This window comes from Pagrus major, chromosome 12, assembly GCF_040436345.1.
Source record: "Pagrus major chromosome 12, Pma_NU_1.0".
Taxonomy (NCBI): Eukaryota; Metazoa; Chordata; class Actinopteri; order Spariformes; family Sparidae; genus Pagrus; species Pagrus major.
The window spans coordinates 19218560-19236869 of record NC_133226.1 but is presented as its reverse complement, the minus strand read 5'-3'; the positions used below and the strand labels follow the sequence as shown (position 1 = coordinate 19236869).

Here is an 18310-nt window from a genome sequence, read left to right as displayed (position 1 = left end):
AAAGAAAATGAAGGGTGTCTGTCCACGAGAACGCTAGAGGGCTTTAAATTTGAAACATATACAGGAAGTGTTGAGTTTAGTTGTGTGCTGTATCAACAGCGTAATGCAGTAACTTTAAAAGGGCAGACGAGCAGCAGATCATAAATTGGCGTCGTAGTGCAGGCTACAAAAACAGCGTGTAACGCTTATGAGCTGCAGCATAACCTTGTTACAGATGAGAGTTTTCTCTTGTGGACATCGGTCTGAGTAGTATACAGGACTGTGTGCACAACTCTACACTCTAGTGCATCATAACAAGACATAAGCACTGCAACACCTTTGGAGCTGAGATAATCAGCTATCCCGGGGCTCCTGCTAACTAGCCACATGCTGCTAGTTCTCTCCACCTTATGTCACACCTGACAAATGCCGGTTCATTTGGTTGGCACAAAATCAAACTGGTTAAAGCTTGTACTAGACCAGACCGGCAAAATCAGAAACCTACGCAACCTTCGTTACTTCTGCAGTCATTTGACCCAAGAATGAATGCCAGTTGCGCCCTTTCCCACTGAAGACAAATGCCAGATGTTAGTGGGTGTTAGTGGGGCACTATGTAGTTTTGGAGAAGAAATTCAAATTTAGAATTATAATATTTACAATATTAATGAGAATCACAAATATTTTTTCCATAACTGAATAAACAAGCTGTTTTCAGAGGAAAATAAGAGCCCCAGAACACTGTTTGAAGCTGGAAACGTGGCAGGGTCCGCCAAATATAAACAAAGTAAAACAGTATGAAATTGTGGTGTCCTTTAAGGTCAGTTTGTTTAATCAGTTTATTCAGTCATGAAAACAAAGGTAGTCAATGAAGATGGTAAATGATGGCAGGAAAATGCCTCTTCACCGTTTAGTCTTAAGTAATACTGAAAATGTGTGAATGTGTTGCTACAGCTACGCATAAGGATCTACAATGTTATCCAGTTTGAGTGATCCACAAGCATCTGTCAGGCAGCAAAACACTTCACAGCAAATAATTATACAGACAGGATTTTTATAAAAATGGAAAATTTCCACAGCTACAATCACTTTGTCCACCATCTTTACAATCACAAGCAAAACAACAGAATTACCCCATTAACAGTATAAAGTAATCTACCATCAACATGTGTTCGCACATATTTGATTGGCCATTGCCAAGCAGGTATCTGGAGGAGATCGGGAACTAAGACCACAGAGGAGATTAATGAGTAGATGAAAGTCATGAGAGCAGAAAAGGAATGAATGTAGATGTTTTCTTAATTAAAAAAAGACAGTTTTACAATGAGATTCATGTGAGGTTTGAAGAACAGAATCAAAATGGAGGATGAAAATGACTGAAACTGTCAACACAGAGGGAGAAGCTCTGCATTAGACCAATGAGGATAACTTCAGAAAACTGAACGTCAGAAAATGTTTTCATTCACGTTTTTATATCCTTGAGATGGTTGGGAATGATAGAGTGGGTGATGTTACTTTAGATTAGTTCGTAGACTCTGGCTAATTTACTAAAGCATCCATTTTAACCAAAGCTTATCCTAGAAGTTTGCAATTTTTAGTTTAAAGAGATCATTGTGACATTGAAGTTGCAGTCACAGCTCACCCGACAATCCCCCCCCCCAAAAAAACTGATTTGCTGTCAAGTTGAAATTGCACAACGCTGACGGAGGTGTGTGTGTGTGTTTGTGTGTTTGTGTGCATTGTATTATGTGCTTGGGTGTGCACGTCGGCCTTGAGAGGAAGTTGACATACCCCGTAGCATTCCAGGGAAAATCACAGGTCACTGGGAGAGGCTACCTGTGATGTTAACTGAGAGGATGTAACCTTTTTACAACCACTCCACATCGCCACGTAGCTCCCAGGCAGCAACAACATTTCTTCTCTGAGCACGATACATGATTTAGTTTTCAAAAGTTTGACTCATACTGCAAATTTTACGACTTATCTCCGGTATTATCTAAAAAAGTTGTTATTTTTCCAATGGTTTTTGCCAGAGGGGTCATTGCCTTGGGTCAGATACCATTGTTGATCCATTCATAACAATGATGTTGCTTCAGTTTTAAAGGGGTATGAGTAACAAGGAAGGGAAGTAAGGAAATGAGGAAAAGCGAATGGGGATGGAAATGTGAAGAATAGAAACCGAGAATAACGATTATAGAACTTTCTCTGCAATAGCATAGCCAAGTCAAGTGCACGTCTTCCTGTCCCTTCTAGTATATAACAATCCTGGTATGATGCTCATTCAGTCAGTCCATTGTTTCTCTCAGCTTATTTATGTTTCCAGGGCCTTCGGCCAAAAGCAATAAATTTAAAACTGCCCCAGGGGTGGCATTACAGGACAGGTTGTTGAGAGCAGAGGAGAGAGAGAGCAAGTATGACAGCAAGAGGGACTGTAAATACAAGATAGCAGGCACATAAAATACAGAGAGGGACGCAGGAATGTGCAGGCTGAAATAATTTGGATAGTTTGCTCATTTACCAAGTCTGAATGAATGATGTGGCATTTATAATACTTCTGTTTTCTGTGTTCATATTAGCTTCAGCTGTTCTGTTCGTTATACTGTACAGATATTAGTGAGTTGGAGTTTTGTAACTGTATAAAATATGTTTAATTTCATGAAATTATAACATTAAATAAAACTGAAAAGACAATTCAAGTCTGTCAAGTAAAAACGTTAAACTCAAGTTATTTGCTTAAATGTACCACGATGAAGTAAATTACACAATATAATGGCTGAAGAATAATTGTGTCTGGATTGTTCCCTACAAACCTCACTTTCACGATGCAATTTCGCCTGCCACCGGGCACGAAAACCTCCCATGAAAGTGAAGCCTGGCAGGCAACTCAGTCAGGCTGGCAGCCTGGCACCATTCCTACCTGCTTTCACATCACTATTAGACAATATGAATAAATAAACTCATGTTTTGTACCGTGTTGTTGGTAGTTGCTACTCTGAGGAAAAAGGAAATGATCCAGTTCTTTTTGCGACAGCAGCGCCAACAATAATACCACTTGGAAACACCAGTCGGGCAGAAGTTGTCTGATTCTGATTATCACATAATTGTCTAAATTTGTGAAAGGTACATCTAATAAATTGGCAACTCAGTGTACTACAAAATGTTTTTTGGGTCAAAACGGTTTCTTATCATGCTAAAATGCAACAGTGGTAGTATTTTTTTCACGTCTTCCTAGTCAAATGTTGCTTTATAAAAAAAGAACGAGCATTTACAACTAATTGACTGTCGCTGCTAAGATATATTTACGTATTTGCGACACAACTGCGTTCACGCAATGTTGAATATTATTTTTTAAAAATGTTATTTGTAAACTTGGGAGTTTTGATCATGTTTTGTAGTTTGTGAAAAAGTGGCACATATTTCAGTGACATTTAAAATACGATTTGGTTATTGAAGAATGTGAGTTTTAATATGGCTCTTATACACAACGTCAGACAAAAATTTTGCTCAATTCTGACTGACTTCTGAGTTTATTTTCTCTCTTTTAGACTAGTGAACTAAGTTTAAACCTCAGGGAAGTAAGTCATTAGAAAAATCCTTCTGAGCTCACTGTGTCGAATTTAAAATCATTAAAAGTGACATATTATGATTCATAATCACCATAGGGAGGCTGTAATAAGACCTGTTTTCCCTTAAGGATTAAGTGACAGGAAGCGCTACACCCTTCAATATTGACTCTGACGTACTGCTGTTGTGATCCTGGATGCGTCGATCTCTATCATGTCAGATAACAAGTTAACATTTAGGATTTCTCAAATTGTTTTTCTATCAAATCCCTGTATGAATGACTTGCTCCGTATTACACGATCCGCTACATTAGGTCTTTCATGTGACTTACTGTGCAGCCAAAAGAAGAGATTTAAAGCTGCCACAGTCAGGTATGGTGGGTGATCAGTGATAAGAGGCAAAGATGTGAGGTCCTGACATCCATGTCTCATTTAATAAGTGATCTGAGGCCGGGGCCACAGCAGAGCACCGACAGATAGACAGGTACATCAAAGAGCTCGGGGGGGTCTAGCTACAGGAGGAGATGGAGCCATTGTGGGATCAAAGTGTCAGAGAAAAAGAGGGAAAAAACCTGTAGTACCCTATAGAAATGTAATCATGCGACAACCACTGCTGCAGCAGCAGGTTTCACATGCCTACAGCTCTGTTCTCGCTATCTCTCTGAATGATGAAAAAAGACTTCAATCATATGTGCTCTCTGTGTTGCATTACATTGACAGTCACCTTATCTTCTTTGCAGGATCAAGCCTGCTGCTTTGTGTGTGCATGTGTGGTCTGGTTTGCATTATATCTGTGAAGGTCGACTATTTAACGAACACTATTCCTCTGAGGACATTTAGCCTGCTCCCTACAGTGAAAAAAAACTGATTTAGTACTGTATTGCTGCCATTAATTGAGTAGGGATGCACAATATGGATTTTTTTGTTTTTCCGGTCGATACTGATAACCTTCTTCTCATGGTCGTTAAGATAACTGATGATTTCACATTTTTATATTTAAAAAGAAGTTTCCAACTTGTAGTTTATGCACACCTGAGGGTAGGAAATGCTAAAATGTAGTGATGAAAGATAGATGATTTAATATTCGATAGCTCTAATAAGATTTGTTGTGTTTTTTTTCCCTCCTCTTGGAACACTTCTCATCTTGTCTTCCCCTAAAGCTGTACAAAAATGTCCACATCGATAACAACATGTTTCACTCTCCTCTACACTGCTCCTCTTTACTGAGCTGCAGCAGTTAGATGTCGTGAGCGCGACAAAGGCGTCCTTTTTCTAATCCCATAAATTAAAATTCAGTCATTTTCTAATCACCCTGTGCTCATGGAAAATCAGGTGAAGTTTCGTAGTCCACAAAACATATCTGGAGCTGCACATGTCTGTGCACTCAGACGAGGTGCGCACTTTCAGCTTAGCAACCACAGTGAAGATTTGGAATTTAAAAATGGATGTAAATATTAACTTTATAAAACTATTTTGGATCTTGAGGTTTCTGAAGATCCAACGAGCTGTATGGAGCCATTTTTTTTGTTTTTTTCAGTTGTTTTTTTTTACATTTTTTTCCATCTACTCCAGTTGTTTAGGAGAATGCTGCAGCGCTGTTTTGCTGTGAAGCTCCAGAAATGTTTTGTGGACTAGGAAACTTCAATTGACTCTCCATCAGCATGAGGGCGAGTACATAATAACTGAATTGTGACCTTTTCCTTTAAGTCACAGAAACCGATTTGGCTTCATATTATAATCTCTTTTTATCGGCTCTCATTTGATTATTTGATTAAAAAGGGGCATAAAATCAAGTTGTCAACTGTTTTCCAATGTGCATTTAGTTATTATACACTTCTAACAGAATACATTTAGTTAATCTTGTTTGTCTGCTCACAGTCTGGCTGTAATTCACATGTGATAACTCACTCATGGACTATTATTAAATATCTCTGTGGAATTCGTCACAAATTTCCCCAGGTATCCTGCTTTAACATGTACTCAAGTCTCCAGTGTTTCTCCCATGATTGAAGCCCGAGCACAACAGTGAGCAGTGGTGATTAAGCCAGTATGTGTGCGGTTAATAGAGTGCAGGAGCCAAGCAGCAGTAGGACAATAGCAGGAAGAGACCACAGGGAGGGGGCTGCCGGTCACCATGACCCCCTGTATATTGTTCTGCTGCCCACCAGCATTTGAAGGATGGAGGGGAGGAGTGAAGGACGACATGAGGACAGGAGGAAAGAAGGACAGAGCGTAACTATGGTGGTCAGAGGAGAAGAGGAAAAAGGAAACAGCAAATAGGAAGAACCAAAGGGAGACGAGGTAAAAGATGATAGAAAAGACGTGCAGAAGACAGGCGAGTGTGTTTGATGTGAGCAGAAAAACATACAGGAACAGTGAATGTGTGTGAGTAAATACTGTGAAAGGAATGCAGACACACTGACAGCTGACAGACAGCCTAAAAAGTCTGACCCGCCTCCAGTGTCCCTTCTCTACCGGAGTCCTGCTCTGCGGCACGTACACTTCCAGACAGAGGGGCCAACCAGTCTGTAATATCTGAGGTCCAGACTCCTGCTTTGTTCCCCTGCTGGACGGCTTTGTTCACAGACCACAGACCGGATGTCTCCTAAATGACTGGCCGCTCTCTCCCTCTCTACTTGGTCTAACCCTACCCCCTTCAGTTCCTTCTCTGGTGCCCTCCAGTCTTGGAGATATTTTGTCATTGACGCCATGGATAGCAAAACCGGTCTTTGCCGTAAATCATTTTGAAATAAAATGCTCTTAATATGGACACAGACTCATAAATGTGCAGGATATACGTACTTATATCCAGCCACAAATAAAACTCCATCACTAAGAAAACGGGTTTGTTCTTGTGTCTGTGTCGTAAATATGAAGCTACAGCCAGGCGCCACTTATATAACATGGCAATGGCGGTCCAGTAGCCCCTACATTTTTGTTGTTAATCTGTTCTTTTTTCATTTTCATTCTAAAAAAACCTATAACCTATGACAGAAATACATTCATCAGCATTGGAAAAGGAAGTCTAGGTTTTAGATCAAGAGCAGTGGACTTTAAAATAGGATAGAACTACATTAATCCCGAAGGAAATGCTTGTGCCAGAGAATGCTCAAAATGACAGTTACATAAAAAAACACACAGTAGAATAATAAGAGTGTAAAATGAGTAAATGCTGAAGAAGAAGACGAAGAATAAGAAGACAAAGAAGAACAAGATGAAGAATCTATGCCACATATCATCCAATGTACAACATGGTGAATCTGATACTGCACATCTAAAATAGGAAAAAGGTAGTATATCCTATATGATGATTGATAAATTGATCGAATGAAGGGATGATTTGAGACGAACCCTGCACACAGCATCTTTCAATCGTCCAACCTGTCCAGCCGGATCGCCCCAGGGAGTCATGCTAATCCAGCTTGGAGTTAAGGCTGCTCCTGGCTGATGTCCTGTCGCAGGGAAGTAAAATAGACGAAATGGGACTCGGGGCTGGCCAGGCAATGGGGAAGAGACTGTTGTGCCTGCATCTTTACAGAGACCTGTCTCCATTACAACATCCTGGATCAAGCACTTGATGTGCTGAGCCAAAAGATAGCACTACGGTGAGTAGATAACAAGCAATGGTGTTGGCATCATTAATGCTTGGTGATCAAACCATTCCAGTAAACACACCAAAACAAAATGATGAGTATTCTATTACATGTTTTCCACAAAATCCTACACACAGATTGTTCAAAGGAGGCCATTTTAATGTAATTGAGTACTTTCATAATGTGGCATTTTTATAGTTACACATAACCTCATAGGAAAGAACATCAGGTCACATCAGTCACACCAGTTGTACAGAAACAGAAGCACCCACTCTATTTCCCACAGGTGAGACTATTCTGATCAAATACACTACTTTAGTCAAATGGCTCTAGGAAGATGTGTGTGAATCATTAATGGGAAGATATTTGTCATAAAGATGATTCTGATATATTTTCATCAAAATAAATGTCATGTCTTTAACACGCACTCACAAAAAGCTGGTCATGTGGGGATGAGTTAACATTTTTTGGCATAATTTGAAATTCAGTAGGCGCAGGAAACACCCACATGTACACACACATGCACATGAGGATCATGCTGACATGATCATGTTGATGAGCTGAACAGCATGTGAGTGAGATCGAATGTCCATGCTACAGTACAGTATATCTCATGAGAGAGGGAACTGTAAAGAGACATGAAAATCTCCTGTTCCCAGGAGAAAAATGAAGTCACTAAAATTTCTGGATTTTCTGGAAACTTAATATTTGTTGTCTTTGAATGGGGCCTTAATAAATGATAAGTGGATGAACAGAAATTTACTGTAATAGGGCATTTTTTGAGTAATTTTACAAGCAAAAACATTAAAAAAAACCTAAAACTCTGGTTCTAATTTCTCCAAGGTCAATGACTAATGTCAAATTGATAATGAAAATAATTACTGACAACCGTAGTCTACGTTGTTGAATCCAGCTTGTATTCTCACCTGGAGTTTCTCTATGGGATCATTTGGCTTCAGGAAATAGATCACTTTACTGGGAAATGTGATTTTATACAGTTTGACTTTTTAGCAGGACAGCAGCTAATGAATCAGAAATCACTGTATTATTGTGCTAAATTAATATTTTGTTGTTTTCATTTAATATCTGTAACAATTTAATTGTTGTTGTGTGTTTTTATGAGACTTCAACTGGCCATTACTAAAGGTGGACACAGATAAACCTGTAAATTGTGAGGGTTATTTTAGGGACACACAATCAGCTAAATAATATCTGTAAACACTGACATTTAAAAACTGTAAAAACTGTTAAAATTGTTATTGCCTTTGCTCTGGAATGAAATTGCTTCTTTTAACTTTATTATCTTATAAATGTTTTCCTTTTGTAGAAAAGTGCAATATGTAAGAATTGGTTAGCTTATTCAGTTAGCTCAGTTAGCCGTGCAGCTAGTTATCTTGACAGAGTTCAGAGTGACAGGGGAGTGTTAGTGTTTTTATATGGCTTATATGATGGCATATGGCTAGCACAGGAGCTTTGGACCATGATGGGCCAACACTAGCTGGTTAGCATGCTAACTAAAACTGTTATTTCTTTACATTCTGTTGATAATTTTAGTTATTTTTTCCCATGTTTTCAACTAAAATTCTTATACAACGCAACTTTAACATACTTAATAACATTGGTTTTACAAAGCAATATACAAATGAACATTAGTTATTATAATTATTAGTCAATAAAACAATAAATCGTGTTTCTTTGTTTGAAGTTATTCAGACCGGTACTGCTCTCTGACCTCTGAATGCTTCTGTCATTACAACCTGACACTGGACATGAATGCAGGGTTATTGTATGAGCAGGTTGACATTCCAGAGAGGCCGGCAGAGGTGCAGCAGAATCTGAGGGCAGGAGGAGGAAGCCCTTTCTCACCACTCACACACCCACACACATCACACACACACACATAAACGAGATGTTTTCCACATCCCAGGGCTATTTGTAAGTCTATTCTGGCTCCTGGAAAGGGGAAGTGAATGTTGGCTGGACGTGTGGAACGTAGACGGGGACTTTGGATGATGTAGCTCTGCCGTACAGTAGCTGGAGATGATGACTGAGGAAAAGAGACGCGTTATTGTTTTTGCTTTGTTACACCTAACATCCGCAATGCACAAATAATGCTTTGAACTTGAGTCATTGATGGAAAAGCACTCCAATTCTTTTTTTAACTAAGGGTGCAAACACAAAAATGGAAAAATACTCCATGACAGGTTAAGTTCCCGGAATCAAACTCACACTTGAGTATTAACAGCAAAATGTACTTGAAAGTATCCAAATTAAAAGATGTATAATGTCCCCTGTGACTGATAATTTGACATTTCGTTGATGCATCGATTTGTAAATTACAAAGTTGAGTAGTGGTACCCAAGCTAGAGGTGGGGCCCTTACAACGGGTCACAAAATAAAACTGAGGGGTCTTTAGATGATTAATAGGGCAGAAAAGAAAAAAATAATTAAGTTTGGATGGACAAATTTAAACCTTGTGTCAAATCTTTTCATCTTTATTTGATGGAATATTGGATTTTTTGACCTCTCTAGGCCCCAATCACCTGGCTTTATTTAATTTTATTTTATCAGTTTCATTGAAATGAAACCGTCTGAGAAGTTGAGTGGGAAAATGTCTATTTGGTAGAACTGTTAACAACTCACACCTGAACAACAAGGGTTGCCGGTCGACACACGGCTTTCTTGTATGTGGTCTATAGACAAAATGGTACAATACTTAGAAGTAAATCTACTTTATAACATTAGACCCCTGCCATGAGCTGACAAGCAAGACATGAAAGCTGGTCACAAGGAACAAATGAAAATCCCCTGCCTTATAAGATTGTTCTGGTTCCTTACAGTCAGGAGGATCCACATGTGTGTGTAACAAAACTGAAAGTGTCAGCAGAAAGCCACACATACACAGCATCAATTCAAAGCAGTAAACCACAATACATACAATTTCTAACACAAAACAAACTTGCCCTCTATTCCTCTCCATCTCACACGCTCACAGATATCACAAGTTCCATGATATATTCTGTATTGGTGTGATTTGCATGTGATTCTTGCCCTCATCTGAGTCATTTACCCACACAGAGTATCTCCCCACACAGAGTCCCAATCCAATACTAATACGTTCCTACATAACTCCGCTGCACAGAGCACATGTGATAGAAAAAGCAGTAACAATGAAGAAATTACAGTAGACTCAGATTTAGTTGATGATTTAAAAGGCATTCATGTTGATACTGGTTAACTATTTGCTTTAAAACTGTCATTTGACATGACACAAAAAATTACTTCTCTTGATTACAAACCACTCTGCTTCAGTTCAGCTGAAGTTTACAGTGATTGTGGTTTGAGTGTTTTATGTTACAGTGTGGTCTCTCTAAAACTACTGGCCCTGGGAGTGGAAAATGGAAACTTTATTGCCCCTCATCATTTTGGGGGCTTATATCAGACCAAGTAGGATATTGTTAGTGGATGGCCTCATCAACAACTGGGCATCAGAGGTTTGGCATCACCAAGTCATGACTCCATCTTACAGGACTTTGATAGAAACTGAAAGATGCCAGGTTTTTGATACCAAGCACAGACACAAAGTAGAAGAGAGACTGTGTAAGGACAATCAAAGTCACAGAAACAGCTAAGAGTGTGACAAAGACAGAAAATATGCCAATCACTCCCCAGCTCTGTGTCTCTGACCTTACTGTGTCCCAGTGCCAACACATATCCGATCCCAAGCTCACCAGACAAATGCAGTTGACCCCATCTCTCTGTTGGCCCTGACTGAATGAACGGAAACTGCAAATCTTGGCTCAGGAACTATACAATGAGGAAGCCATTTTGGTGGCGCAACGAGGCCCATCTTGGCTGAAACGCTACTGGAGGCGAAACGCAGCTCGGCTCAGAAGCCAAGAGGGGAAGGAAAGAGGAAGACACTGTGGCTCAAACACTATGAAAGATGGAAGATGTTTTGGCTCAGAAGGCAGGGAAGGAAGAGAGGAGGGTGACATCGGTGACCTAGAGTGAACTCTGCCACCCCAAGTGAATCACAAATCACCTTGGAAAACACAATGCTTAATACCTTGTGGAGTGCAATGGTATACACAGCTGCAAAATTAATTCTAAAGATTTATTTCCCTTTGCTGACGCCAGAGACATCACATTCAGAAATACCTTTAGCTTCAGACTTTGAAATATATGAGCAGAGAGGGAAAATGTTGACACTAGAGAATCACTCTGTAACCAATCCTTCAGCATGCCTGTTCAAGTCTGAGTTAATTAAATAAAGTAAAATTTTTTCAATGGTCTGACTGATTGGCCACCGATCGTTATCATCTGATATTTGTTCTAAATAGTTTGATCAGTGGTCTCCATGTTGGGCTGATGAAACCAAGAGGGCACTGCAAATCCATAAAGGATGGACAGCATCTGTTAACTGAGTGCTGTGGTGTGTTTTTAAGGGAGCTAACAGCTAATTACAGCACGACTGAGATGTTCTATTGAGAGAAACATGAAGTTTTTAACAGTAAACTGCAGTTTAACGCAACAACACAACAAGTTTACAGTAAATAAATGTACTGAATACTTCAGCTGAGTACAGTTTGAAGGTAAAAGTACTTGGAGACAAGACTGTAACTTTGGAAAATACTTTTGATTGAGCAAAACGCAGACTCCGTTTAACTTAAGCAGAACAACAGAATACTCTTTTTTACTTTTTTATACAAAAAAACTACTATTTGTTCTAAGTCGCTTACATTGGACTCACGTTATGACAAAATATTACAGCAACTAATAACTCTCTCAGTCTGCATATTTATGTAGGCACATATACTGTATATGAAAGTATTCTTTTGAGATAGACTTGTAAAAAGTGCGTACCTATCCTTTAAGTTGAGCTCAAACTGACAGAGAAACAGCCACTGTCTCATATATTAACCTCATCACTTCACTGGAGGCTTCAGTGCCTGTCTGTGATTGTTGTACATACATTTCACCACCAGGGGTCAGTATAACATTTTTATGCACTTTTGAGAGTTGGAGTTACAACTTCAGTGTCTGACCACTAGATGACACCAACGGTTCATTTATGACCAGCCAGTCTCACTTACATAACATAGATGCAATCTATTCAGGCTGATCTTACATCTAATAATTGTTCTCTAGCAGAGAAAAAATATATTCTTCTCCTTAAACAGGAGTGCTAATCAGAGTTTTTGCAGTATTGTTTCATAGTCTAGTGATTATCTAGGGATCTGACTGTTCATTACACCTGTTATTCGCCTATCACGCCAACAGAGGTCACTCTCTAACAACTGATAAAGTATTAGGTTGCTGTTTTGGCAAGCGGCCTTCTGTCAGCAGGTCATAGTCCACTGGGTCTGATCAATGTTTTTGTTATAATAACTGATTGAACAAAATACTCATTTGCTGCAGTAAATATATATACATTAAGGCATGTTAACATATCAGAGTAAGAAAACAATCAACATTGAAGTAAAAATCTAAAAAAGGGAAGAATCTGTGACTTACAGAGCGCAGATGGGGTAGGAACCTCTCTATGTCATTCATGTCTATGCCGTCATCTTCCTCAAACTTGTTCTTGTTCATCCTGAAGCAAAAGAAGCAGGGTTCAATACGTGATAAGGGACAATATGGGAAACTAAAAACAATATTAACACAGAGCTGGGCAGCATCAATAAAACCACATTCTGTAGATCTTACCCCTCTCTGTCGATGTGTGGCAGGTGCTTTGGCGTTCCTCGTATGTGTTTCCTGTGGAAATGGCTGAAGTCTAGTTTCTCTGGCTGCACGTCCCAACCAGCACCTCTGAAACCAAACAGACAAAAACACAGATTAGACATTACAGACAGCATCCATGCTTACGCACAAGGAAAGAGTGAAAAAAGTTGAACAACACAGCATCCACATTTTTTAAAAAATAGCTTAACCTCAGGAGAAAACTCTTGGTTTCAATCCAAATATTTTTCTAACTGTGCACTTATCAAATTTAAAGAGGAAAAAAAACATCAAACAAGGATTTCATACTTAAAAACTCATGTTATCTGAGTGTGGTTCAATCAGATTTGATTGACAGTGGCTTTGTAACATAAGCAAACAGCTAATGCCATCACATTTTGTTCCAAATATTACTAAATCCCGATTGGTTCATGGAAGTGCATGTTGCTTTAACTGGTTGTTACTGGGCAGGTCTCTCTTCAAACCAGTAAGGAGAGCACAAACCAAAATCTGAATAGGGAAATCTCTCCATGATGCACAATAACCAAAAATGCTGGAAGAAAATGATGTGTTCCTAACATCGACCTTTGAGCCTTCGTTCCTGTTGAACCCCATCGCCCACACACTGAGTCACTACCACCCCAGAAAGGCTTTTAGGGCCTTTAATTTTCCTACTGACATAGCTTCATGTGAATACTGATTAGGGAAAACGTGAGTACGAAAAATTTATGCATGGTCCTCGTCTAATCAATTATTTCTAGGTTATGTCTGAAAATGTATGTTAGTTGCTAACAACCTCAGTCTTCTTGTCTTACATTAGATTGCAGGTAATGGAGTGTTTGAGCAGAGCAAGATAACCATCTATCATTAAATTGTTCTTGTTGCTCACCAGCTTTAAATTAAGTGAAATGCATTCCAGGTCAGGTCTGTGGTGAGCTGTGTTGAGGGGGCAGCTACATTCAGTAAAAGGTTCTATCACTCACTGACCACATGATGCTACAATAGACCTCCATCACCACTAGAAGCGGCATCCTGACGAGACTTCACTTCATTCACTCCAATTAACAAATTGCATAAATGTCAATAAAAACAAGATAATAAAAGAGGCTCAGGAGTTCAGCAAACTTACAAGTCTTATTTTAGTATTTTAGCAATATGCAATATTTTTATGCTTATGGTATGAATTTATTGTGTAAAAAGGGTAACATTACATCCATTTGGCTGACACCTTTGTCCAAAGACACCTACTATTTTACCTGTATGTACCCACGAGGAGCAGTTTTGCTCAAAGACACTTCCTCACATGGACTAAAAGAGCTGGGCTTCCAACCACCAACCCTACAAAGACTGCCTGAACTACCAACTCAGTAAAAACTGAGCCTACTAACAACATTTTTCTGTTTTGAGCCTCTAAACCACAGCTAAGCCTCTCACTGTAAGGGCCACACAGCTTTAACTAGACTCCTAATTAAAGTCAATCAATAACTGTTATAATCATTCAACATTCAATCCATACTACACTTCACCTCTGTCTGTGTGCACGCCGGGAGACTTGCTTACATCATCCTACTGTGCCAGCTCCTTCACTGTGCGCTCAGATGTGCCAACGTGGCCGGAACTGAGGCTGCCGTGCAGCTGTTACCATGGCAACCTGTCCTCCCTCCAGCGTAATTGATTTATGTCTCACTCATTTCCTTTGGTTCCTTTTTTTTTTCTTCTGCGTCAACGTGAAAAATCATTTAGTCACACAGAAGTTGAAAAAGATTTTTCTCAGGATTTACACACAAACCTCACTTGTTAAGGCTAAGAAGATTTCAAGCATGGAGGCTTAATGTTTTCACAAGAAGCAGTTGAGCTTCCAGTGGTTGGATGTAATATAAGATGTGGCTGTTGGCAGAAAATACATGGCTCATCGTCAACGCAAACTCCACTCAGCAGTGTAGCTTCTAATCTTGACTTTAAGTTAGTGTGGGATGAGGAGTCTGAGCTGGCTGTGATGCGATCTCCCTAACTGATTCCATGTTTACATCTATTCCTGTGGACACCTGCAATAAATGCCAGGGTTTGTTAAAGCTGGGAAATAAAAGAGGAAGTCAAAGACAGAGAGAACAGCAACTGAAGGATACAAAAGAGTTTGTTACAAACTACGAGAGCGAGGGGTGAAAGCTAAGAGACTCACTGTGTCTAAATCAGTCATATGACCCTCCAGAAACTATGACTGGAATTCAGACCCAGTAGACAGTACAACATATGAGGTTTATGTAACAGCCACACGTACCCGTGTGAGTCCATCGTGTTTGCAGCCCATATGTCAGTGCCCAGGATGTCAAAGGAGCCTTCTCTGTTCCCGTTCTACACAGCACATGAGGAAAAGGAACATAGTAAGTTTCAGTATGTCTACAAAACACATCACAGCTAGCTTACTGAGCCCGTATTTGACATTTACAAATGAGGTGCAACACTGGGAATACTCTGGACAAAGTTTTTCTTTTCTTTTAAATCCTAGATGAGTCAGTAAGCTGGAAAGAAATTAGTATTAGTATTTCACCAACTTAGTACTGCACTTCCAGAAAGTTGTGAGAGACAAATTTAAAATAATTGTCCAAAGAGAAGCAGCAGAGATACCCTGACTTTTAGCTCCTGGTAGAGGTCAAGCTCCAAAAACGGTAGATCCTACACGTCCCATAATGCAATTCAATAGCATTTGTCAATGCCTTGCCTGGTGAATTTCTTCAGAAATGTTAAGTTTAAAAAAGGGCCAATCCTGAGAAAATGTGATAATTCATACTGATACTGATAATTCATTCATTCACAATAGCTGTTAAATAAATGTTATTTTTTCAGACTTTTTCAGACCAAGCCACTTGAAAGCTTTAGAAGATAATTATACTGCTTACTGTTTTCACAGGCTGCATAGTGCTACTCAATTGGTGGACTTCCCCTTTAACATTTAATGGTGGTGAAGATTTGATTAGACACGTTTATGTGCTTCTGGTTAAAGATGGCTAAAGACTCCCAAGGGAACAACATAGTGAGAACATGGCAAGAGAAACTAAACAGAAGCAGCCAGATTGTCAGTCCCTCAAAGTCTTCCCAAGACGTTCCCTTTCATTTCTTTCAGAGGTGATCATTGAAGGAAAGCTGTGAGAAACGTGTCAGACAACACACACACACACACACACACACACACACACACACACACACACACACACACACACACACACACACACACACACACACACACACACACACACACACACACACACACACACACACGTATCTGTACCTTGGCAGGGCCTTTGAACTGGTTGTTTCTGCCTCTGCTGCCTGAGCGTGAGCCGGATCCTGGTCTAGAACCTGAACTAGGCCTTGAGCCTGTACTGCCGTTACTGCTGTGCTCCCACTCGTCCTGCAGAGAGAAAGGTGAAGGAAATTGACTGAGTATTTTGTTTTAATCAAAATTCAATGTATTTAATTTTCTGTACAGGTCACTGTTAACACTTGGCTCTCTGTTGGAGTGTTTGACATCTTCTACATTGTTATTTTTTACCATCACTTTTAAGAACATCTTGGCAAATGACTGCAGTTTAAAATTGGTGTAAACATTGTTTAATTTTCCCTATTAATCAATTAACTAAATGAATTGAGCTGGTTTGGTTTCCTGTTCGTCACTGGAGGCTAGTTTTCCTGCTGTTACACTTGTTTTGTGTGCATATTAACGACATAACAACTACCCGTATTGATCAGAATCTGCTGAACAATGTGTATGTTGAGCTGAGATAATAGCACCCATGTTTGTTTTTGTTTTTATTGAATTGTTTCTGACTGTTATTAGTTGACTCAGTTTCGCTTATACCTTGAGGGAAGACAAACCATGAGGGTTGTTTTGTTTCATTGCCAAGTCTTGGATTCTTTATTCTTTCAGAAGCTGAATGTTACAAACAAGCTCCCTAATTTTGCTGCACTGAAAATGAATTTGATGTATTGATATAAACACTGATATTTCAATTCTAGTCTCTCTTTTTCCTTCCATCATATTTATCACTCTGTTCTCACAGAACCTCTCACCCATGTTGTTTCCGCCTCATCACTCACTTCCTGTTGAATCACACCAATAAATCTCAGAAGAGCAATAACACTCTAAATCTCTGCCGAGTGTGTAGTCAGAACAGAGCAGTGAGCACACACATACACTAATGTTTAGCACACTGATAATTCATTTAGGATTATTCAGTTACTGACCAACTCCTCACAGTATCCCATGTGAGTCATTAGGAACATACTTTGTCCGCAGCAGCCACAAGCAAGCTGACGAGCTGTGATGGCTTAAGGCTGGTGTTGCAGTCTCTTCTAATCATTCACTTGAGCAGCTGACAGAGAAGAGAAGACTTAACCTGAACATACAGAACTGAGAGCGGAGCAAACCTACGCTTTAATGAAAGTGACGCTCCAGTGACCAGAGATTAGTGTAGAAGAAGACAGTGCAGCTGTAGATCTGTTTACTCACCTCTTGAATTCTTCAAAATAGCATGTATGTATACTTAGCACGTGTTTATGGGGTAAAAGTAGGCCTACCCACATAGTTTCTGCAGAACACCACCAGTTTATATGCTCATTAAACCCTCCACACAGAAGCTAGCAGGCACACTGGAGCCGCTTTCATGGGTCAGATGAATGAATCAGACCTCAGACATAAGACATTATCAGCTAGACTTTATCCAGGGGGGTATTTGCAGGTTAGGGTTAGGCAAACTCAAATATTATTTAAATGAGGTAAAGATTCCTGAGTTCAACAAAAAAAAAAACACCCTTCAGGGATTAAACAATTAACAGAAATTCAGTTCAGCTCTTCCCCACAAGTAAACCTTCTTCCAGATGTGGTTCATTAAAATGTGAAACTTCACATCAATGTGATGATGCAGCTTTAATTTAAACAAATGTATTCCCCATTTCCCCCTTTTGTCACTGTCCAAACACTGATCTATAATAAAGGCCGTAAAGACTGTATTTGATTCAAGTTTATGTTTTGAGTGCCACTGATCCATCAATCTATTCATGACGGCCCTGTGATGGATGGCAGGGTACACTTTACCCAACATTTTTTAGCCTTGAGTAGAATCATAACTGTGCCATGCATAACTAGATGTGAATGATTATTCAGTTCATTAATTAAGGTCAACCCTAAAGCTGTTAAATAAGCAGAACGCACACGCACACGCACACACACACACACACACACACACACACACACACACACACACACACTTACTGGCTTAAATGAGCCTCTCCCCCGTGAAGACGTCCAGCTGCCATCTTTCTTGTTGTTACAGTCGTCTGTCCACTGGAGGAGAGAAGTGGGGGGAGAAGGTGCACTCATTTCAACCATTAACGAAGCCAAAAGTAAAAGTAACAAACACAGCAAGTTTCTCTGGCGTGTTTGTTTTGTAACTGTTT

General features: G+C 39.6%; 1 protein-coding gene across 2 annotated transcripts in view; it reads right to left on the bottom strand.

Moving 5' to 3' along the window:
• Positions 1-18310, bottom strand: part of ctif (CBP80/20-dependent translation initiation factor) — a 57279-nt gene that overhangs the window by 27259 nt on the left and 11710 nt on the right. For both annotated transcript variants that reach the window (XM_073478577.1, XM_073478576.1), the window contains exons 3-7: positions 18126-18197; positions 16143-16265; positions 15135-15208; positions 12842-12946; positions 12650-12728 (exon numbers count right to left, since the gene is read on the bottom strand). In XM_073478577.1, the coding sequence (XP_073334678.1) occupies positions 12650-12728; positions 12842-12946; positions 15135-15208; positions 16143-16265; positions 18126-18197 (453 nt within the window). The remainder of the gene's footprint in view (positions 1-12649; positions 12729-12841; positions 12947-15134; positions 15209-16142; positions 16266-18125; positions 18198-18310) is intronic.